The 25,603-nt window shown below is 38.8% G+C and overlaps 1 protein-coding gene across 1 annotated transcript; it reads right to left on the minus strand.

Moving 5' to 3' along the window:
- Nucleotides 1–14,459: 14,459 nt before the first annotated feature.
- LOC135480817 (isocitrate dehydrogenase [NAD] subunit beta, mitochondrial-like) lies at nucleotides 14,460–23,607 on the minus strand. The gene is made up of 10 exons (XM_064760745.1): nucleotides 23,545–23,607; nucleotides 22,382–22,450; nucleotides 21,903–22,051; nucleotides 21,255–21,395; nucleotides 20,465–20,597; nucleotides 19,290–19,423; nucleotides 17,332–17,434; nucleotides 16,687–16,833; nucleotides 15,820–15,975; nucleotides 14,460–15,285 (listed from the first exon to the last, which is right to left on the minus strand). Exons 1-10 carry the CDS (start codon nucleotides 23,605–23,607, stop codon nucleotides 15,208–15,210), a joined length of 1,173 nt encoding a protein of 390 aa, XP_064616815.1. The 3' UTR covers nucleotides 14,460–15,207.
- Nucleotides 23,608–25,603: the final 1,996 nt, after the last annotated feature.

Raw genomic sequence — 25,603 nt, forward strand, 5'->3', positions numbered from 1 at the left:
TAAAAGTGTACTGCTAAAACTCTGCCAATGCCTATATTTCTTCTTTGTATAGAGGAGGATATATACGTTTCATTCATTAGTCTTTTGTTTTGGACTCACCAGTGATTATTTCAAAAAAGAAAACACAGCAGGAGTTCACACAGAGTAAACATTTTCCACGCTTCTACTCGATAGACACATTTTCCTCAACTGTCAATCCAAGCCTAAAGACTTTTCGAGTGGTGTCATTTTCCCCACATATAAACAGCCAGTGTTATACTTTTTCCACTGCCTCTTACATCCTTCCTTGTATCTAGTACGTGCTGGTCTTCTCAGTCCCAATAGCACTATCAGATGCTAGGAAGGAAACACAACATCGTTGACGACAATTTTTCATTCGACTTCAATCCCTTCCTTGGATCTGATATGGGCTGGTGTAAAGCAAAAACTAGCACTATTAGATGCTAGGGAGGGTATTCTCACCATCAGTTGTGTGCCTTGAATTTACTTCCAGTCAGGCGTCTTCCCTTCCTTGTATGTGCTACGTGCTGGTGTAAATCTTCAATTAGCACTATCACATGCTAGGAAAGGAAAAGTTCTACCACCCATACTTGGATAGTTGTAGTATATTTACTACATCTATAGGTCCGCTAATTTTACCTGGAAGAAGCTACAGTAGTCGTGATTTAGTCTATGCTGTCTTTCTTTGTATCTAGTACGTACTGGTTTTAAAAACTATATTAGCACTATTAGATGCTTAGGATGGCGTGTGGAGCAATCATCAAAATCGGCAAACAACTGTCTGAAGCATGCCTGAAAGTGTACTGCTAAAACTCTGCCAATGCCTATATTTCTTCTTTGTGTAGAGGAGGATATATACGTTTCATTCATTAGTCTTTTGTTTTGGACTCACCAGTGATTATTTCAAAAAAGAAAACACAGCAGGAGTTCACACAGAGTAAAAATTTTCCACGCTTCTACTCGATAGACACATTTTTCTCAACTGTCAATCCAAGCCTAAAGACTTTTTGAGTGGTGTCATTTTACCCACATATAAACAGCCAGTGTTATACTTTTTCCACTGCCTCTTACATCCTTCCTTGTATCTAGTACGTGCTGGTCTTTTCAGTCCCACTAGCACTATCAGATGCTAGGAAGGAAACACAACATCGTTGACGACAATTTTTCATTCGACTTCAATCCCTTCCTTGGATCTGATATGGGCTGGTGTAAAGCAAAAACTAGCACTATTAGATGCTAGGGAGGGTATTCTCACCATCAGTTGTGTGCCTTGAATTTAATTCCAGTCAGGCGTCTTCCCTTCCTTGTATGTGCTACGTGCTGGTGTAAATCTTCAATTAGCACTATCACATGCTAGGAAAGGAAAAGTTCTACCACCCATACTTGGATAGTTGTAGTATATTTACTACATCTATAGGTCCGCTAATTTTACCTGGAAGAAGCTACAGTAGTCGTGATTTAGTCTATGCTGTCTTTCTTTGTATCTAGTACGTGCTGGTTTAAAAACTATATTAGCACTATTAGATGCTTAGGATGGCGTGTGGAGTAATTATCAAAATCGGCAAACAACTGTCTGAAGCATGCCTAAAAGTGTACTGCTAAAACTCTGCCAATGCCTATATTTCTTCTTTGTGTAGAGGAGGATATATACGTTTCATTCATTAGTCTTTTGTTTTGGACTCACCAGTGATTATTTCAAAAAAGAAAACACAGCAGGAGTTCACACAGAGTAAACATTTTCCACGCTTCTACTCAATAGACACATTTTTCTCAACTGTCAATCCAAGCCTAAAGACTTTTCGAGTGGTGTCATTTTCCCCACATATAAACATCCAGTGTTATACTTTTTCCACTGCCTCTTACATCCTTCCTTGTATCTAGTACGTGCTGGTCTTTTCATTCCCACTAGCACTATCAGATGCTAGGAAGGAAACACAACATCGTTGACGACAATTTTTCATTCGACTTCAATCCCTTCCTTGGATCTGATATGGGCTGGTGTAAAGCAAAAACTAGCACTATTAGATGCTATGGAGGGTATTCTCACCATCAGTTGTGTGCCTTGAATTTAATTCCAGTCAGGCGTCTTCCCTTCCTTGTATGTGCTACGTGCTGGTGTAAATCTTCAATTAGCACTATCACATGCTAGGAATGGAAAAGTTCTACCACTTAGATAGTTGTAGTATATTTACTACATCTATATGTCCGCTAATTTCATTTGGAAGAAGCTACAGTAGTCGTGATTTAGTCTATGCTGTCTTTCTTTGTATCTAGTACGTGCTGGTTTTAAAAACTATATTAGCACTATTAGATGCTTAGGATGGCGTGTGGAGTAATTATCAAAATCGGCAAACAACTGTCTGAAGCATGCCTAAAAGTGTACTGCTAAAACTCTGCCAATGCCTATATTTCTTCTTTGTGTAGAGGAGGATATATACGTTTCATTCATTAGTCTTTTGTTTTGGACTCACCAGTGATTATTTCAAAAAAGAAAACACAGCAGGAGTTCACACAGAGTAAACATTTTCCACGCTTCTACTCGATAGACACATTTTTCTCAACTGTCAATCCAAGCCTAAAGACTTTTAGAGTGGTGTCATTTTCCCCACATATAAACAGCCAGTGTTATACTTTTTCCACTGCCTCTTACATCCTTCCTTGTATCTAGTACGTGCTGGTCTTTTCATTCCCACTAGCACTATGAGATGCTAGGAAGGAAACACAACATCGTTGACGACAATTTTTCATTCGACTTCAATCCCTTCCTTGGATCTGATATGGGCTGGTGTAAAGCAAAAACTAGCACTATTAGATGCTAGGGAGGGTATTCTCGCCATCAGTTGTGTGCCTTGAATTTACTTCCAGTCAGGCGTCTTCCCTTCCTTGTATGTGCTACGTGCTGGTGTAAATCTTCAATTAGCACTATCACATGCTAGGAAAGGAAAAGTTCTACCACCCATACTTGGATAGTTGTAGTATATTTACTACATCTATAGGTCCGCTAATTTCACCTGGAAGAAGCTACAGTAGTCGTGATTTAGTCTATGCTGTCTTTCTTTGTATCTAGTACGTACTGATTTTAAAAACTATATTAGCACTATTAGATGCTTAGGATGGCGTGTGGAGCAATCATCAAAATCGGCAAACAACTGTCTGAAGCATGCCTAAAAGTGTACTGCTAAAACTCTGCCAATGCCTATATTTCTTCTTTGTGTAGAGGAGGATATATACGTTTCATTCATTAGTCTTTTGTTTTGGACTCACCAGTGATTATTTCAAAAAAGAAAACACAGCAGGAGTTCACACAGAGTAAACATTTTCCACGCTTCTACTCGATAGACACATTTTCCTCAACTGTCAATCCAAGCCTAAAGACTTTTCGAATGGTGTCATTTTACCCACATATAAACAGCCAGTGTTATACTTTTTCCACTGCCTCTTACATCCTTCCTTGTATCTAGTACGTGCTGGTCTTTTCATTCCCACTAGCACTATCAGATGCTAGGAAGGAAACACAACATCGTTGACGACAATTTTTCATTCGACTTCAATCCCTTCCTTGGATCTGATATGGGCTGGTGTAAAGCAAAAACTAGCACTATGCTAGGGAGGGTATTCTCACCATCAGTTGTGTGCCTTGAATTTACTTCCAGTCAGGCGTCTTCCCTTCCTTGTATGTGCTACGTGCTGGTGTAAATTTTCAATTAGCACTATCACATGCTAGGAAAGGAAAAGTTCTACCACCCATACTTGGATAGTTGTTTAATATTTACTACATCTATACTTCTGCTAATTTTACCTGGAAGGAGCTACAGTAGTCGTGATTTAGTCTATGCTGTCTTTCTTTGTATCTAGTACGTACTGGTATTAAAAACTATATTAGCACTATTAGATGCTTAGGATTGCGTGTGGAGCAATCATCAAAATCGGCAAACAACTGTCTGAAGCATGCCTGAGAGTGTACTGCTAAAACTCTGCCAATGCCTATATTTCTTCTTTGTATAGAGGAGGATATATACGTTTCATTCATTAGTCTTTTGTTTTGGACTCACCAGTGATTATTTCAAAAAAGAAAACACAGCAGGAGTTCACACAGAGTAAACATTTTCCACGCTTCTACTCGATAGACACATTTTCCTCAACTGTCAATCCAAGCCTAAAGACTTTTAGAGTGGTGTCATTTTCCCCACATATAAACAGCCAGTGTTATACTTTTTCCACTGCCTCTTACATCCTTCCTTGTATCTAGTACGTGCTGGTCTTTTCATTCCCACTAGCACTATCAGATGCTAGGAAGGAAACACAACATCGTTGACGACAATTTTTCATTCGACTTCATTCCCTTCCTTGGATCTGATATGGGCTGGTGTTAAGCAAAATCTAGCACTATTAGATGCTAGGGAGGGTATTCTCACCATCAGTTGTGTGCCTTGAATTTAATTCCAGTCAGGCGTCTTCCCTTCCTTATATGTGCTACGTGCTGGTGTAAATTTTCAATTAGCACTATCACATGCTAGGAAAGGAAAAGTTCTACCACCCATACTTGGATAGTTGTTTAATATTTACTACATCTATACTTCTGCTAATTTTACCTGGAAGGAGCTACAGTAGTCGTGATTTAGTCTATGCTGTCTTTCTTTGTATCTAGTACGTACTGGTTTTAAAAACTATATTAGCACTATTAGATGCTTAGGATGGCGTGTGGAGCAATCATCAAAATCGGCAAACAACTGTCTGAAGCATGCCTGAGAGTGTACTGCTAAAACTCTGCCAATGCCTATATTTCTTCTTTGTGTAGAGGAGGATATATACGTTTCATTCATTAGTCTTTTGTTTTGGACTCACCAGTGATTATTTCAAAAAAGAAAACACAGCAGGAGTTCACACAGAGTAAACATTTTCCACGCTTCTACTCAATAGACACATTTTTCTCAACTGTCAATCCAAGCCTAAAGACTTTTAGAGTGGTGTCATTTTCCCCACATATAAACAGCCAGTGTTATACTTTTTCCACTGCCTCTTACATCCTTCCTTGTATCTAGTACGTGCTGGTCTTTTCATTCCCACTAGCACTATCAGATGCTAGGAAGGAAACACAACATCGTTGACGACAATTTTTCATTCGACTTCAATCCCTTCCTTGGATCTGATATGGGCTGGTGTAAAGCAAAAACTAGCACTATTAGATGCTAGGGAGGGTATTCTCACCATCAGTTGTGTGCCTTGAATTTACTTCCAGTCAGGCGTCTTCCCTTCCTTGTATGTGCTACGTGCTGGTGTAAATCTTCAATTAGCACTATCACATGCTAGGAAAGGAAAAGTTCTACCACCCATACTTGGATAGTTGTACTATATTTACTACATCTATAGGTCCGCTAATTTCATTTGGAAGAAGCTACAGTAGTCGTGCTTTAGTCTATGCTGTCTTTCTTTGTATTTGGTACGTGCTGGTTTTAAAAACTATATTAGCACTATTAGATGCTTAGGATGGCGTGTGGAGCAATCATCAAAATCGGCAAACAACTGCCTGAAGAATGCCTAAAAGTGTACTGCTAAAACTCTGCCAATGCCTATATTTTTTCTTTGTGTAGAGGAGGATATATACGTTTCATTCATTAGTCCTTTGTTTTGGACTCACCAGTGATTATTTCAAAAAAGAAAACACAGCAGGAGTTCACACAGAGTAAACATTTTCCGCGCTTCTACTCGCCAGACACATTTTTCTCAACTGTCAATCCAAGCTTAAAGACTTTTCGAGTGGTGTCATTTTACCCACATATAAACAGCCAGTGTTATGCTTTTTCCACTGCCTCTTACATCCTTCCTTGTATCTAGTACGTGCTGGTCTTCTCAGTCCCACTAGCACTATCAGATGCTAGGAAGGAAACACAACATCGTTGACGACAATTTTTCATTCGACTTCAATCCCTTCCTTGGATCTGATATGGGCTGGTGTAAAGCAAAAACTAGCACTATTAGATGCTATGGAGGGTATTCTCACCATCAGTTGTGTGCCTTGAATTTACTTCCAGTCAGGCGTCTTCCCTTCCTTGTATGTGCTACGTGCTGGTGTAAATCTTCAATTAGCACTATCACATGCTAGGAAAGGAAAAGTTCTACCACCCATACTTGGATAGTTGTACTATATTTACTACATCTATAGGTCCGCTAATTTCATTTGGAAGAAGCTACAGTAGTCGTGCTTTAGTCTATGCTGTCTTTCTTTGTATTTGGTACGTGCTGGTTTTAAAAACTATATTAGCACTATTAGATGCTTAGGATGGCGTGTGGAGCAATCATCAAAATCGGCAAACAACTGCCTGAAGAATGCCTAAAAGTGTACTGCTAAAACTCTGCCAATGCCTATATTTCTTCTTTGTGTAGAGGAGGATATATACGTTTCATTCATTAGTCTTTTGTTTTGGACTCACCAGTGATTATTTCAAAAAAGAAAACACAGCAGGAGTTCACACAGAGTAAACATTTTCCGCGCTTCTACTCGCCAGACACATTTTTCTCAACTGTCAATCCAAGCTTAAAGACTTTTCGAGTGGTGTCATTTTACCCACATATAAACAGCCAGTGTTATGCTTTTTCCACTGCCTCTTACATCCTTCCTTGTATCTAGTACGTGCTGGTCTTCTCAGTCCCACTAGCACTATCAGATGCTAGGAAGGAAACACAACATCGTTGACGACAATTTTTCATTCGACTTCAATCCCTTCCTTGGATCTGATATGGGCTGGTTTAAAGCAAAAACTAGCACTATTAGATGCTATGGAGGGTATTCTCACCATCAGTTGTGTGCCTTGAATTTACTTCCAGTCAGGCGTCTTCCCTTCCTTGTATGTGCTACGTGCTGGTGTAAATCTTCAATTAGCACTATCACATGCTAGGAAAGGAAAAGTTCTACCACCCATACTTGGATAGTTGTTTAATATTTACTACATCTATACTTCTGTTAATTTTACCTGGAAGGAGCTACAGTAGTCGTGATTTAGTCTATGCTGTCTTTCTTTGTATCTAGTACGTGCTGGTTTTAAAAACTATATTAGCACTATTAGATGCTTAGGATGGCGTGTGGAGCAATCATCAAAATCGGCAAACAACTGTCTGAAGCATTCCTGAGAGTGTACTGCTAAAACTCTGCCAATGCCTATATTTCTTCTTTGTATAGAGGAGGATATATACGTTTCATTCATTAGTCTTTTGTTTTGGACTCACCAGTGATTATTTCAAAAAAGAAAACACAGCAGGAGTTCACACAGAGTAAACATTTTCCACGCTTCTACTCGATAGACACATTTTTCTCAACTGTCAATCCAAGCCTAAAGGCTTTTTGAGTGGTGTCATTTTCCCCACATATAAACAGCCAGTGTTATACTTTTTCCACTCCCTCTTACATCCTTCCTTGTATCTAGTACGTGCTGGTCTTTTCATTCCCACTAGCATTATCAGATGCTAGGAAGGAAACACAACATCGTTGACGACAATTTTTCATTTGACTTCAATCCCTTCCTTGGATCTGATATGGGCTGGTGTAAAGCAAAAACTAGCACTATTAGATGCTATGGAGGGTATTCTCACCATCAGTTGTGTGCCTTGAATTTACTTCCAGTCAGGCGTCTTCCCTTCCTTGTATGTGCTACGTGCTGGTGTAAATCTTCAATTAGCACTATCACATGCTAGGAAAGGAAAAGTTCTACCACCCATACTTGGATAGTTGTAGTATATTTACTACATCTATAGGTCCGCTAATTTCATTTGGAAGAAGCTACAGTAGTCGTGCTTTAGTCTATGCTGTCTTTCTTTGTATTTGGTACGTGCTGGTTTTAAAAACTATATTAGCACTATTAGATGCTTAGGATGGCGTGTGGAGCAATCATCAAAATCGGCAAACAACTGTCTGAAGCATGCCTAAAAGTGTACTGCTAAAACTCTGCCAATGCCTATATTTCTTCTTTGTGTAGAGGAGGATATATACGTTTCATTCATTAGTCTTTTGTTTTGGACTCACCAGTGACTATTTCAAAAAAGAAAACACAGCAGGAGTTCACACAGAGTAAACATTTTCCACGCTTCTAATCGATAGACACATTTTCTTCAACTGTCAATCCAAGCCTAAAGACTTTTCGAATGGTGTCATTTTACCCACATATAAACAGCCAGTGTTATACTTTTTCCACTGCCTCTTACATCCTTCCTTGTATCTAGTACGTGCTGGTCTTTTCATTCCCACTAGCACTATCAGATGCTAGGAAGGAAACACAACATCGTTGACGACAATTTTTCATTCGACTTCAATCCCTTCCTTGGATCTGATATGGGCTGGTGTAAAGCAAAATCTAGCACTATTAGATGCTAGGGAGGGTATTCTCACCATCAGTTGTGTGCCTTGAATTTACTTCCAGTCAGGCGTCTTCCCTTCCTTGTATGTGCTACGTGCTGGTGTAAATCTTCAATTAGCACTATCACATGCTAGGAAAGGAAAAGTTCTACCACCCATACTTGGATAGTTGTAGTATATTTACTACATCTATAGGTCCGCTAATTTCATTTGGAAGAAGCTACAGTAGTCGTGATTTAGTCTATGCTGTCTTTCTTTGTATCTAGTACGTGCTGGTTTTAAAAACTATATTAGCACTATTAGATGCTTAGGATGGCGTGTGGAGCAATTATCAAAATCGGCAAACAACTGTCTGAAGCATGCCTAAAAGTGTACTGCTAAAACTCTGCCAATGCCTATATTTCTTCTTTGTGTAGAGGAGGATATATTCGTTTCATTCATTAGTCTTTTGTTTTGGACTCACCAGTGATTATTTCAAAAAAGAAAACACAGCAGGAGTTCACACAGAGTAAAACATTTTCCACGCTTCTACTCGATAGACACATTTTTCTCAACTGTCAATCCAAGCTTAAAGACTTTTAGAGTGGTGTCATTTTCCCCACATATAAACATCCAGTGTTATACTTTTTCCACTGCCTCTTACATCCTTCCTTGTATCTAGTACGTGCTGGTCTTTTCAGTCCCACTAGCACTATCAGATGCTAGGAAGGAAACACAACATCTTTGACGACAATTTTTCATTCGACTTCAATCCCTTCCTTGGATCTGATATGGGCTGGTGTAAAGCAAAATCTAGCACTATTACATGCTAGGGAGGGTATTCTCACCATCAGTTGTGTGCCTTGAATTTACTTCCAGTCAGGCGTCTTCCCTTCCTTATATGTGCTACGTGCTGGTGTAAATTTTAAATTAGCACTATCACATGCTAGGAAAGGAAAAGTTCTACCACCCATACTTGGATAGTTGTTTAATATTTACTACGTCTATACTTCTGCTAATTTCATTTGGAAGAAGCTACAGTAGTCGTGACTTAGTCTATGCTGTCTTTCTTTGTATCTAGTACGTGCTGGTTTTAAAAACTATATTAGCACTATTAGATGCTTAGGATGGCGTGTGGAGCAATCATCAAAATCGGCAAACAACTGTCTGAAGCATGCCTAAAAGTGTACTGCTAAAACTCTGCCAATGCCTATATTTCTTCTTTGTGTAGAGGAGGATATATACGTTTCATTCATTAGTCTTTTGTTTTGGACTCACCAGTGATTATTTCAAAAAAGAAAACACAGCAGGAGTTCACACAGAGTAAACATTTTCCACGCTTCTACTCGATAGACACATTTTTCTCAACTGTCAATCCAAGCCTAAAGACTTTTAGAGTGGTGTCATTTTCCCCACATATAAACAGCCAGTGTTATACTTTTTCCACTCCCTCTTACATCCTTCCTTGTATCTAGTACGTGCTGGTCTTTTCAGTCCCACTAGCACTATCAGATGCTAGGAAGGAAACACAACATCGTTGACGACAATTTTTCATTCGACTTCATTCCCTTCCTTGGATCTGATATGGGCTGGTGTTAAGCAAAATCTAGCACTATTAGATGCTAGGGAGGGTATTCTCACCATCAGTTGTGTGCATTGAATTTACTTCCAGTCAGGCGTCTTCCCTTCCTTATATGTGCTACGTGCTGGTGTAAATTTTCAATTAGCACTATCACATGCTAGGAAAGGAAAAGTTCTACCACCCATACTTGGATAGTTGTTTAATATTTACTACATCTATACTTCTGCTAATTTTACCTGGAAGGAGCTACAGTAGTCGTGATTTAGTCTATGCTGTCTTTCTTTGTATCTAGTACGTGCTGGTTTTAAAAACTATATTAGCACTATTAGATGCTTAGGATGGCGTGTGGAGCAATCATCAAAATCGGCAAACAACTGTCTGAAGCATTCCTGAGAGTGTACTGCTAAAACTCTGCCAATGCCTATATTTCTTCTTTGTATAGAGGAGGATATATACGTTTCATTCATTAGTCTTTTGTTTTGGACTCACCAGTGATTATTTCAAAAAAGAAAACACAGCAGGAGTTCACACAGAGTAAACATTTTCCACGCTTCTACTCGATAGACACATTTTTCTCAACTGTCAATCCAAGCCTAAAGACTTTTAGAGTGGTGTCATTTTCCCCACATATAAACAGCCAGTGTTATACTTTTTCCACTGCCTCTTACATCCTTCCTTGTATCTAGTACGTGCTGGTCTTTTCAGTCCCACTAGCACTATCAGATGCTAGGAAGGAAACACAACATCGTTGACGACAATTTTTCATTCGACTTCAATCCCTTCCTTGGATCTGATATGGGCTGGTGTAAAGCAAAAACTAGCACTATTAGATGCTAGGGAGGGTATTCTCACCATCAGTTGTGTGCCTTGAGTTTACTTCCAGTCAGGCGTCTTCCCTTCCTTATATGTGCTACGTGCTGGTGTAAATTTTCAATTAGCACTATCACATGCTAGGAAAGGAAAAGTTCTACCACCAATACTTGGATAGTTGTTTAATATTTACTACATCTATACTTCTGCTAATTTTACCTGGAAGGAGCTACAGTAGTCGTGATTTAGTCTATGCTGTCTTTCTTTGTATCTAGTACGTGCTGGTTTTAAAAACTATATTAGCACTATTAGATGCTTAGGATGGCGTGTGGAGCAATCATCAAAATCGGCAAACAACTGTCTGAAGCATGCCTGAGAGTGTACTGCTAAAACTCTGCCAATGCCTATATTTCTTCTTTGTATAGAGGAGGATATATACGTTTCATTCATTAGTCTTTTGTTTTGGACTCACCAGTGATTATTTCAAAAAAGAAAACACAGCAGGAGTTCACACAGAGTAAACATTTTCCACGCTTCTACTCGATAGACACATTTTTCTCAACTGTCAATCCAAGCCTAAAGACTTTTAGAGTGGTGTCATTTTCCCTACATATAAACAGCCAGTGTTATACTTTTTCCACTCCCTCTTACATCCTTCCTTGTATCTAGTACGTGCTGGTCTTTTCAGTCCCACTAGCACTATCAGATGCTAGGAAGGAAACACAACATCGTTGACGACAATTTTTCATTCGACTTCAATCCCTTCCTTGGATCTGATATGGGCTGGTGTAAAGCAAAAACTAGCACTATTAGATGCTAGGGAGGGTATTCTCACCATCAGTTGTGTGCCTTGAATTTACTTCCAGTCAGGCGTCTTCCCTTCCTTGTATGTGCTACGTGCTGGTGTAAATCTTCAATTAGCACTATCACATGCTAGGAAAGGAAAAGTTCTACCACCCATACTTGGATAGTTGTTGTATATTTTCTACATCTATAGGTCCGCTAATTTCACCTGGAAGAAGCTACAGTAGTCGTGGTTTAGTCTATGCTGTCTTTCTTTGTATCTAGTACGTACTGGTTTTAAAAACTATATTAGCACTATTAGATGCTTAGGATGGCGTGTGGAGCAATCTTCAAAATCGGCAAACAACTGTCTGAAGCATGCCTAAAAGTGTACTGCTAAAACTCTGCCAATGCTTATAATTCTTCTTTGTGTAGAGGAGGATATATACGTTTCATTCATTAGTCTTTTGTTTTGGACTCAGCAGTGATTATTTCAAGGAAGGAAACACAGCAGGAATTCACACAGAGTAAACATTTTCCACGCTTCTACTTGACAGACACATTTTTCTCAACTGTCAATACAAGCTTAAAGACTTTTCGAGTGGTGTCATTTTCCCCACATATAAACAGCCAGTGTTATACTTTTTCCACTGCCTCTTACATTCTTCCTTGTATCTAGTACGTGCTGGTCTTTTCAGTCCCACTAGCACTATCAGATGCTAGGAAGGAAATACAACATCGTTGACGACAATTTTTAATTCGTCTTTAATCCCTTCCTTGGATCTCATATGGGCTGGTCTAAAGCAAAAACTAGCACTATTAGATGCTAGGGAGGGTATTCTCACCATCAGTTGTGTGCCTTGAATTCACTTCCAGTCAGGCGTCTTCCCTTCCTTGTATGTGCTACGTGCTGGTGTAAATCTTCAATTAGCACTATCACATGCTAGAAAAGGAAAAGTTCTACCACCCATACTTGGATAGTTGTTGAATATTTACTACATCTATAGGTCTGCTAATTTTACATGGAAGGAGCTACAGTAGTCGTGCTTTAGTCTATGCTGTCTTTCTTTGTATCTAGTACGTACTGGTTTTAAAACCTATATTAGCACTATTAGATGCTTAGGATGGCGTGTGGAGCAATCATCAAAATCGGCAAACAACTGCCTGAAACATGCCTAAAAGTGTACTGCTAAAACTCTGCCAATGCCTATATTTCTTCTTTGTGTAGAGGAGGATATATACGTTTCATTCATTAGTCTTTTGTTTTGGACTCACCAGGGATAATTTCAAGAAAGGAAACACAGCAGGAATTTAAACAGAGTAAACATTTTCCACGCTTCTACTCGACAGACACATTTTTCTCAACTGTCAATCCAAGCCTAAAGACTTTTCGAGTGGTGTCATTTTACCCACATATAAACAGCCAGTGTTATACTTTTTCCACTGCCTCTTACATCCTTCCTTGTATCTAGTACTTGCTGGTATTTTCATTCCCACTAGCACTATCAGGTGCTAGGAAGGAAATACAACATGGTTGACGACAATTTTTCATTCGACTTCAATTCCTTCCTTGGATCTGATATGGGCTGGTGTAAAGCGTAAACTAATTAGCACTATCACATGCCGGGAGAGGAAAAGTTGTACTACTCATGTATTAGTGGTTGTATATTTACTACATCTCTTGAGCTTGCTATTTTCACCTGGAACGAGTTACAGCAGCCGTCGTTTAGTCTATACTGTTTTTCTTTGTATCTAGTACGTGCTGGTTTTGAAAATTCTATTAGCACTTTTAGATGCTTAGGATGGCGTGTGAAGCAATCATCAAAATCGGCAAACGATTTTTTCAAGCATAGCGTAAAGTTTCTGCTAAAACTGCTATTGCGTATATTTCTTCTCTCCGTAGGGAACCATATTTACGTTTATTTTATTAGTCTTTCGTTTTGGACTTAGCAGTGAGTAGTTTAGGAAGTAAACACAGGAGGAATTCACACAGAGTAAACATTTCCCGCGCTTATTCTAGCCAGACATTTTTCTCAGCTGTCAATCCAAGCTAAAAATCTTTTCGAGTGGTGTCATTTTCCATATATATAAACAGCCAGTGTTATATTTTTACCACTGCCTCCTACATCTTTCCTTGTATTTAGTACGTGCTGGTCTTTTAAGTCCCATTAGCACTATCAGATGCTAGGAAAGAAACACGAGAGCGTTGACAATTTTTTATTCGACTTGAATTCCTTCCTTGGATATGATATGGGCTGGTGTAAGGCATAAACCATCACTGCCTGATGCTACAGAGTATTCTTTTAATCAGTCGTGTTTTCTTAATTGGGGAGCTCGTAAAATTCCTTTCGGCATGTATTAAGAGGTCCAAAGCTGTGAACTCATCTTTTCCTTCCTTTATTACACTATTATCGGTGTATGTGTGCTTATGAAACATACATGAAGTATATACGCAATGCAACTTCATAGAAGAAAACGATGCCTTCTACTGTTATTTAATGGTGAAGTGCGACGTTAAACCCCAAGCACTCACTCACTCTACTGTTATTTTGATTTTCTGTGGGGCTCGTCCTCGAGTCTTCCATTCATTTCCAGTTAGATATCTCTCTCACATCAAATAAATAAATACACAAAAATATTTTTTATGCAGCGTCTTTTGCATGTTACTAACACATGTGGTAGCATACGAAAACAGAAGCAGATATATATCTTTTACAGCAGGACACAATAACAATATTTACAAATCTTTTCTAGTGATCATAATGTCTTAAATTTTCCAGAAAATACGAGCACTGTCAACTGGTGACAACCAGTTAGATGCACAGGTATCAGTTGATAGTTAAAAAGCTGATATTTTCTGGTCATAAGAAGAGGAAGGTTGAATTTTGGTGTTTTCTGTATTGTCTGGAGATGAGGTATGTATGTACATCATATCTGGGGGGGGAGGGGTTTGTTTGTCTATTTTTTTTTTTTTTCTTTTTGTTAATTTCCTGCACCTGAGTACATATTTCAAGTAAATGCTTGAAAGTTAACCTATATGCACGTGCTGGTCACCTCTCAATATCATGCAACTACATAAAACAACTGCCAGGTAACAAACTGACAGTTTAACTTTACTGGGGACCATATTTATCTGGGGTTTTAAGACTTAGTCAATTCAAAAAAAAAACAGCTACAATTAAAATATTTTGCCCTACGAAGTTGGAAATTTGTACACTGATTCTTTACTGTAGTACAATGAACAATCTACAATTTTTAAGCACTTGCAATTTGTGACTAGGTCTTGCTTGCTTGATAAACACAGGCCTGAGGTCACTGAAGAACTACTGACAGGTACAATATACATCAATGTGCAGTTAATCCATGAGGTAATAAATTATCATTTAAAATTCAACATTAATACAAATTTAGCAGAACATAACATGTAATAACATTCAAATACGAGGATAACACAGCTAACAAAGTGCCCACCACAGCAGGTGTCTGAAAACAACAGGTACAATGCTGAGGACCAAGCCAAATTACAATACACTTCACAAAAGAACATAAATAGTCCTTCAGGTTTTATGTGATATAAAAAAAAAACATTTGCCATCAGTGATGTATAAACACTAACAAATATTGTTTTACTTCCATTGTTGAGTTCTTGACAGTGACTACAAAGATGTACGGTATTATTAAAGTTACACTAATTGAGGCACTAAGGTCATAAGTCAATATGATCTATTACTGCTCCGGTGAAATCAGTGGTGGTTGAGTAGCCTCCCATGTCTGGAGTTCTCACCTGCAAGAGATCAGAAAAGAATCTGAATACATGTAAAAAGACTTTCACCACTGCCAAAAAAATATACTTGTCTGGTATTCAACAAGTGAAAGTTCTGAGAGCATTCTTTTGTATATAGTACCTGTTAATTAACAGCTTTTGTTCTGCTGTATCATACTCCATTTCGCTGTGTTTGTGATCTTCCAAGCTCTGCGTGCACAAAATAACAACACAACTCAACTGGGAATGGCTATGTGGAAGCAGTTAACCACAACCATCAACAACTGTGACCAACAGTGTATGATCAGTTGAGTCGCATCTTAACAGTCTATGTATGCTGAGCTTAAGATGAAACAAACTCATGTTTCTTACAGACTTTGTAACTAAAATGTGGGGGAATCAAGAAATTATCTAGAAATTCTCTGTCCAATGTCAAGATTGAACTTCAACCTCTGGTGCGAGCAGTTGGGTGTCACACATCTACATGTAATACCGCTGAGCTGTCCTGCTTCCTGGAGAATAATTGAATAAACAAATAAATAATCATCATCTTACCTTGCCCGCCTTGATCACTCGTTCCAGGGCATCCCCAATGACTTTGGCATGAAATTCCAGATGCATGTGTGTCAGCATGTTGACAGATGCAGACAAGATAGCTGTCGGGTTGGCAATGTCACGACCCACTGCCTGAGCAAACGGGTGTCTAGCCCCCTGGAATCAAATCAAACATGGTGTTTCAGTTTGAGTCATACAACTGCTGGATCTTGGTAATGAATTTGGTAATTCATTAATTATTCATCTTATTGGAGTTTTACAAGATGACTCAAGAATATTCACTACTCTCAGGTTTATGGAAAAAGGTTGACCAACCACACTGTCAGGCAGATGTATCCAGGAAATGTGTTAACTGTTACACATGCAATCAAATAAGGAGCCTACTATAAAGTCACACAGATTAATCCATATGCATTGATACAATACGTTATCTCAGTGTTGACAGATAACAAATTTGTCCCAAGGTATTCAATATATTAGGAAAAATTATAAACAATCCACTGTAACGTGTAAATGTGCAAAAATATACGGGTATCTGCACCCAAAAATCAAGGGTGATAACTCACTAACTCCCACGTATGCAGGCCTGCACAACATGAGAGGTGCACCCCTTCTCCTGCAATGTTACAGAAAAGTTCTTCTACGTAAGTTTTAAAATTACTTACACTCCAGATGTTGTTTTATACCCTGCTTGACGAAAATGTCTATAACAGACATCTCGTGTACTAAAACTTCACCTGGTCAAACCTAATAATCAACTAAACAAATACATATATTTATATGAACATATATATTATTATATAAACATATATTTTGTTGATCAGCTGTTAAACCTAATAAGAAAGACAGCTTGATGATTGAACTCACGGGTTCAAAGATTGCCACCTCTTGACTGTAACTCTCCCCTGGGACTACCCCAGCACCCCCTACCAGTCCAGCTGCCAGGTTGTCCACAATGTTACCATAGAGGTTAGGCATCACCATCACATCAAACTGATGCGGGTTGGATACAAGCTGAAAAATACCAGGGTCAAATGCAGCTTTTTATTTGGTCACATCTTTCAGTCTCATAATTTGTGTTAAAATTGTTGAAAGACATGTACATCTAATATTAGGCTAAATATGCAATTTGATAACAATACTAATTGAGAATAAAAAATGTAATATTATGTCATACATTTTCAGCATCACAGAAATCAACATAAAATCCCCTCAAAAAAGTCCATTTTGTACCCCACATCAGTGTTACCGAAGGTATCCAAATTTCAACTTCCAGTACCAAAAACTAAGAATCGTAGAGAGTTTTCAAATTTTGACTTACAAAAAGGGCTCTGTGAAATCCACCCCAGGGATCAAGTTTATGGGTGGAATAAAATGGAGAGCCCATAGTTTATAAACCACCACTCCTCTCTTTTGCTAAGCACCTGACAAACTCCCTGACAAAGCTTATTTGCCTCTAAACATGCACTTTGTGTTTTTATGGCAAAAACAGCATATTACATGAGTGCTTACCTGCATACAACAGTTGTCAATGATCATGGTCTCAAACTCAATCTTTGGGTAAAGGGCAGCCACTTCTTCACAACACTGAAGGAACAGTCCGTCCCCCAGCTTCCTGAAGAAACAAATAATGCCCAAAGGATTTGTTAAACTGTTGTAGAACACCATACTCCAAAATTCTTACTTGTCACAGGCACACTGTATGTGGCTCATTATATCTTTTGGGGCAGAAAAGTTTTTAGCATACATGTACCTTTTAACATGGGTATCCCACCTCTTACCTCTTATCATAGGCACCCTACCCACCTTATCACATTTTAACGTACAGGCCATTCACTTAACAGGATGATGTGAAACACTACTTGTGTCATCACAACCATTGTGAACTGCTTGTTCCCCTGCTGAATGGCAGTCAGCCCTCGGCAAACCATTGACAGGTTACTGACAAACTTACCCCTTGTATGACATACAGGCTTGCATGCCATACTGGTGGAAAACATGTTGTTTTCAACATCTTGGGAGTGCAAATCGCTCCATGAGCACCATCCATGCTTATTGTCACCATGGACTCACAAACAATCAGTGGTGTGTCTGGCATGCAATTCTTTAATATTTTTACAGACTTTTTTTTTTTCTTGGGGGGGGGGGCGAGGTTAGGGGTTTTTTTTTTTGGCTCTAGACAGAATTTTACTCCTCATGCAACACTGCACTTGATTCAACCATATATTTGTTTATTTCACTGGTGTTTTAGGCCTTACTTAAGAATATTTCAATCCTACAACAGCGGCCAGCATTATATCTCATGGCCTGCGTACACTCAGACAAGTAAGGAGCATGAGCTGGACTTGAACTCGCAAAGACTGCACTGGTGAATGGCTTCTGAGTGCTAGCACCTCACCCCACAAATCAAGTTACTTCTAACATGATAAGGGTGCACGTAAAACTAGATTCAGAATGTACATTCCAGCTGGAAGCAACCCAATGTTTAAGATCAATATAAAATTATTATTATTGATGCATTCAAAACCTTCAATCCACTCACTCCATTCTAACCCTGAATTCTCTTCTTTTGGATGAGCTTAATTTTCATGGCATTCTCCTTAAACACTGTAATTCAATAGTGCCATATTTATTGTACATGTAGTCATATAATATGACAATGAAAACAGAAATGAGTGTCGAGGATTTTAAGCACAATACAGTCTAGATCTGAGATCTGTTTCGTTTTTCCTGGCTTAGCTTTCAGAAATACAAATCTGTACTCTTCCATTCACTAACCTGGAATTTTGCCCTTTCACATGTGCTGTCCAAAAGCTGTACGCTACAAAAACATCGTGTAATCCTTCAGTAATTCTTACTTCATATCACCTAGTTATTTATGAATAATAAAGACCATTATGTCAAAATAAACACAAATGTATCTCTTACATCGTTAGCAAGCCAAACTTCACTAGCCCCCATACTCAATTTGAGTCGGCCGCACTCAGCATCAGCTGGAAAAATTAATTAAATGATTTGAGTGAAACCAATGAGATGTACAATCTAAACTGGTGATCGACAAATTGCTTGGGAGACCTCTACTTTAATGCGCATGTCAATAATGAACAGCATGGAACTACATATATAATTAACTATTGTGAAAACTGGAGATGATCGTTATTTTGGGAAGAGCAGCCAGGTCTACCATTCGAAAATGGCGGTTGGCAAAGTTCTGATGCTGTACAAGCAGATGTGTAGGATACATTTGTGTTATCTGTGATGTTACTGTCTTTATTATTACCACAAATGACATGATATGAATTTAGAATCACAGTACACCACTTTTTATGTCATGCAACGTTGGCACGTTGAGGAGAGCACCAGCCACATGACCGACTTCCAAGTTAGTCAACGTAACAATTCAGAGGAGTTAATGAGGAAGTCAAGCTGGGAACACGGCCAACCAATTTCAGAGCTAAATAGAGCCTTACATGATGTTAGCCTTGTGAACTGCTGTCACTTTCTTCCTCCCATGACGAACTGCATAGTCAAATGCAAACTTGGCAATACGACTCGACTTGGCTCTTGTAACAATCTTCAAACATTCGACAACTCCTTCTACACTCTAAAAATGACCAAACAGAAAACATAATCACTTCATTAATATGCACATTCTTTCTTATGATATATTTACAAGTCAGCTCAACTGCTGTTTTAACATCCTATACAAGAAGCTTTCAATTACATGAATATAATGGTGACCGATTTTATGGGTGAAGAGGGCCTGAGTAAATTACAGACATTCGCAAGTTACTGGTGAGCTCAAGCCAACTTCATGTACAAACACACCATCACTGACCATCACCAAGGTAACCTGAGAATACAAGAGGCATAGCAATCTTCAAAATTCTCCATCTTGGGTGACCAAACAAATGAATGCACCTTATTTAAATCACTCAACTGGTCTGTGTCACTAGAGCACAGCTTTTCGCAATATGTCTTTAGAAAATGCGCAGTCAAATAAAGTACTACAATGGAGGCATTTATTTATCTCATGGAGGTATAAAGTTGGTGCTGTGGCCCTGTGGTATGGCAGTATTGTCACAACGGTGGCTAATACCAACAGCTTACCATTAGCACACTTGTGGCTGGCTTCTGGCAAGCCACCACCCTCCACAAAGTCCTTATCTGCGGAGGGTGTAATTTATCAATTTTATTTATTTGATTGGTGTTTATGCCGTACTCAAGAATATTGCTGATTCATCATTCGACAGATGGATGACGATGCCTGCAAACGACCATCAAGGTCACAGCATATAATAAAAAAGGTCAGAAATAACACTGAACATGAAGTTACATGTACCATGTTAGCAGGGCCACCATAAAACCTCACAAAGACTATTCCTCCTCCTTGAAGACTCCACCACCACAACCACCTCTCCACACCGTGGTTTTGACGGCTACACATGTTACCACTGATTTCACGACAGCAGTCTACTTTATAATTTCCACTGAGAATTTCTAAGGGCACATCATTTACTGCATATTAACAAATCAAAGTCATACGTTTTATGTACCCTGTAAAACTTGCCTCCATGTCTACACAGGTTGACCACAAGTATAATTACAGGATTCTCCCTGAAAGCTACATGTGTACATCCCTTACCTCATGCTCTAAAGCGCTGTATTCTCCTTCGGTCTGTTCTCTAATGATCACAAAGTCCAGGTTATTGTGCCGCGTCTTGAAGCCAGGCAGACTCTTGCACAGGACCACATTAGCAAACAGGTCCAGCTCAGACCTGCAACAAGGTTTGATTGATTGATTGACTGACTGATTGATTGGTCATGAATGCTCTATCCTGGAATTTCCGACATAGATGATGGCTGTCAGTTTTACAGTTGAAGGAAACCAGAAACCGTGGTAAACACCAACCTTTGGCACATTATTAACACACTTTCCCACGTGTGGCATACACACCTGCTCACCATATGGGCATGACTGGTAGACAAGACACATTTCCTGTCCACGGCCAGAATTGAACCTGTGCCTCATGTGCCTCATGTGCCTCATGTTTAGGAACATCTTTCACCTTGCTCACTCAGCTACATCCTACTGCCTTTCCCTCTGTGACACTGACAAATGTCAATTTCTACAGTGGTAAAATGAATGTTCTGCTTTCTGACTGCTACAGGAGACACGGGCAAGATAACATTTACTGCAGACTTGACTCAATACTTTCAAGGCCATTTCCACAAAACTCAAGTTTACATCTATTTTCTTACACATGCAATTTGTTGTTGTTGTTTTTTCATTAAAAGTGGTCAACATTCAAAACTCAGATGGAGAATTCATATACACTGTACCCATATAACTGGGGCAGGGAATGTTGGAAAAAAGGTGTGTCAGACGCCACATGCAAAAACTGTATACTGCAATATTAAAATAAAGATTTTACCTGAGCCTCATATTGAGGGTCTGGAGGATGCCCCCCTTGAAGCCACTGGGTGAAGCTATAATTCCTTTAAGCCCGACTCCATTGGTCCGCAGAGACTGCACAACCGCCTCCAGATCTGCACTGGTACCTTTCTGAACCTCACTGAAAAAATGACATGTACATGTACAGAGGCTGTATCAAATACAACATGTTTTTATCTACGACTATTAAAACAGCTTCATAAGTTCTATTTTCTAGCTGGTTAGTAGGTCATATTTGTGACACCCTATGTTTGTGCAAGGTATATTAAAGAGACTACACCACAGATTATTGGTCAAAGAGATGAAAATCAACGTGAAATTCCATCAGTTTGATCAAATAATAATGACTCAGATTTCAAAAAATCAAAATAATGAATCTTTTTTTTTATATGCAAACACAGCTGCAGCATACACACATTATACAGCCAAACAAACTTTATTACCATTTTGATATTATACATAAGCTGATTTTATATTGATAAAGGAAAAAAATCTAATGATTGGCACTTACAGAATTTTTCCTCAGAATCTTTGGTTATAACCTTATTCAGGGGAGAGAAGCAAGTAATGCCTCAGTAGTTCATCCATACCAACCAGTCTTGTCCCATATTTCATATTGTAACATTACCTGATGAAGATTTCCTCAAAGTCAATCGGCACACCAGCGGCGCTGAATACCTCACGGACGCTAGTCATTAGGTCAGGTCCCACCCCGTCTCCTGGCACCATGGTGACAGTGTGACGGCCAGCAGGTTTAGACACAGGCTCGCTTATTCCCTGCAAGAAAACATTGGTAACAAACCACTGAACTGCTCAGGATATCAAAGTTTAAAACCATACTCAAGATTTTTTTTACTTCCATGATGCCATTCAGTTAAATGGGTGCAAGAACATACATGTACTTTGCTATTGAAAAAATAGAAACTGAAGGAGTCTGCCCATACTGTCCACTCTACACCAAAACCATCCCACACAAATATAGCTTTCAGTGACATGGTAATAACATAATTCTCATCATTGCGATTTTACGTATAAAAGTAGGTGCTTTCTCAGCTGCCCGATCATTTACAGAAAGGCTGAAAACGAATGGTAGAGTAAGTTCATTACCAAGGCCTGTGTAAGTGGTGCTCCCTGGTGTAAACATCGTGAGTATCCATGATTAGGACATGTCTGTTTCTGGAACATATAATACAAAACATGTGTATAGAATGGGCACACATGGTTAAATCGAAAATTACTGTATTTCACCTAAAGTTTGGCATGCAAAAATGCACTTTCAATCACCACAAACAATGGTTTATTCCACTGATCCAACAAGGGTCTGCGAAGACATGACAGTCTTGACAGAATTCGGAATTCATCTTATTCTTAACCACTTGATCACGACCTGCTCCCAACATCATCCATGACATTGCTGACGTGTACCTCTCTACAATTATTTGTTTGTATGTGTTCTTTCTTGCCTGGGCATCAACTTTTTAGCACACTATTTTGACACCTCACACGAACAAAATACCATATAATGGTTGATATTAACGCTCTTAACTAAAGTGTACACACTTGATGACAGTTTGAATCTATATCATGATAATGAGAGCTCCTATATATACATATATTTTTATTTTTATTTTGGTTATGTCTTTGCGCTGCATTTGATTGCACATGATAAGCACAAAAATGGCTTGTGCATTAAAAGGCTTAGGCAATAAAAGGCTTAAAAAGCTGTTCTAATCTAAAATTGCCAAAATTAATAACTCTCTTTCTGAAGTTAACCCTTTACCAAGTCCAAAAAATACTATCACACATTATAAAATTGGAATGTTATTAATTAGGACGAATTACACAATGCATTTGATTTCATCATATATTTATGAAGTCCCTTGCAATGACTGAGGATATAGCTTCAGAAAGATACATTTTCTGACAGTGAGTGACAGTTATATGGTGATTTTGATAGTAAGTGACCTTGCAATGCCCTTCGCTAAGTATACAGTTTTAAGCATTGCCTTTCTGAGGAAACAACCATGTATGTAAAATCACAAACCATTTGTAACAGCCATGTCTTTTATCGTGCCAAAACCCAAATTCTGTGTAAACATCTCTATTTATGGTTTTGGTATGACAAAAAATCATTATTCAGTGTGCAGTTTTCGTCTGCGTCGGGAAAATTCAATTTTAGCATCTTTATTGATAAACACGAATCTGTACATGAACTCGTAATAAAAACAAGTGAATGAACCTTACGGCCAAGAAAAGTAAATTGTTCTAACCTGGACAGCTCGATAGAGTCCAACGAACGCTGTTCGGAACCGGTGCATGCTTCGTGAAGCCATTGCGTTGACTGCGTTGGCTGCGTTGCTTCACTATGCCAAACAAACATTCGTGAGTCTCCGGCAAATTCCGGAAAGTCAAGATTTTTTTCCGATGTGTGCAGGTATCCTATTACGATAGCCCCCCACCCCCCCAAATCACCATTACACACACATACCTCCCAGCACCTTTATCCCACACTCAGACAAAAAAAAAGCACTTAAATTATGATAAAATTGTCCATATTGTGTGCCAATATTTGTTGGTAGACCACAACGTTTAAAAAAAAAACAGTATGTAGGCCATATATTTTTAATCCCCAAATTTAAAAGTCTGGGGACTGATTGAGCCGTCTATAAGTCTATAGTCAGCTGTCTGTAAAATCAATCTTTCTCGCTACCAGAATTGTAACATAAACTCTACACATTGATATGTTTGATGTTCACACTATAACAAGGAAAATGAAGTTTGAATAATTATTTTGAATAATTATGAAGTCATACGGGGCAATGAGTTCTTGGCGTCGAAACTGAGCTTATGTAGTTTAACATTATGAATTAGAAAAAAAGTGTTCTAATAAGCCCTGGTTTTCTTTAAAATCATATGGACTTCTAATATACCATGCGTAGCGCTTGCAAGTGTTGTTACAGGTCACTGACTGAAGGCAGTTCTGGTAGCGGGAAATAGACAGTTGGATATAGGCGACTCTCTAAAAGAAATAGCTAGGCTGTAGCTGAGTTTCGAGTCAAGGCCGTGACTTTTTATCTCAGGACCTGTGGACAGTAACGCTAAGTGGCTACCATATAGGCTATTTATTTATTTATTTGATTAATGTTATACGCCGTACTCAAGAATATTTCACTTATACGACGGCGCCCAGCATTATATGATGGGAAGAAACTGTGGTGTTGTTTTGGAATAAATAATTATAAACAAATAAACATACAGCAGTAGGCCTTTACATTTAGTCACGAGCAGCGCATGCCTATATGTATGTTTCTACATGTACGTATATAATGCGAACACGTGGGTGAGAAATCAAGTAAACAAATTGACGCACTAACTTCTGGTTATATATATGTAACTGTCCATGCAGAGCCAATTCATATGTGTTGTTTGCTGCAGTTTGATCCAGGAAGCGTTTACACCGCGGAGAAAACATTTACCCACAGAGAAGACGTTTACGCCTTGAAGAAAACGTTTCCATCACAACTAAAATAAATTTCTTCACAGACAAAAAGTTTGCGCCACAAAAACCTTCCACTGCGGAGAAAACGCGTCCACTAATCCGGAGAAAACATCTTCATTGTGGAGAAGAACTTTGCACTGCGAAGGAAAAGTGTAACCGCCAGAGTAAACCTTTCCACAACTGTTTATACTGCAATCGAGAGAAAACCTTTCCACCTCGGAGAAAACTTTTGCACTACACATGTACTTTTTGCCCTGCTGAGAAAAATATTTACCCAAAAAACAAAACCTTTACATTACACAGAAAACCTTCCCACCGCAGAGAAAACTTTTACCCATGCACGGAAGAAAGATTTACATCAGAGAAAACTTTACACCAGGGAGCAAATTACTGCACTGTAAACAAAACTATTTCCACAACATGAGAAGCCCTTTTCAGCCCGGAGAAAATCATAAAACTGCTGAGATAACACTTACATCACAGTGAAAACGTTTCTGAATGTTTTTGTATAAATTTACTGCTGAATGCATGAGTTTTGTGTCCATTTGCTTTCATTAATGATACATTTTGAAAGAAAACCTAGGAATCATTGTAATCTGTGATACAATTTATTTATTTATTTGATTGGTGTTTTACGCCGTACTCAAGAATACTTCGCTTATACGACGGCAGCCATCATTATGGTGGGCGGAAACCGTGCAGAGCCCGGGGGAAACCCACAACCATCCGCAGGTAGCTGGCAGACCCTGTGATACAAAGATAAATATTTAATACGTCACTAGTAGGTCACCATACGATATTTTTCGGTTTATTCTCTGTTTAAAAGACAA

The sequence above is a fragment of the Liolophura sinensis genome, chromosome 13 (assembly GCF_032854445.1).
Source record: "Liolophura sinensis isolate JHLJ2023 chromosome 13, CUHK_Ljap_v2, whole genome shotgun sequence".
In the NCBI taxonomy this organism is placed as follows: Eukaryota; Metazoa; Mollusca; class Polyplacophora; order Chitonida; family Chitonidae; genus Liolophura; species Liolophura sinensis.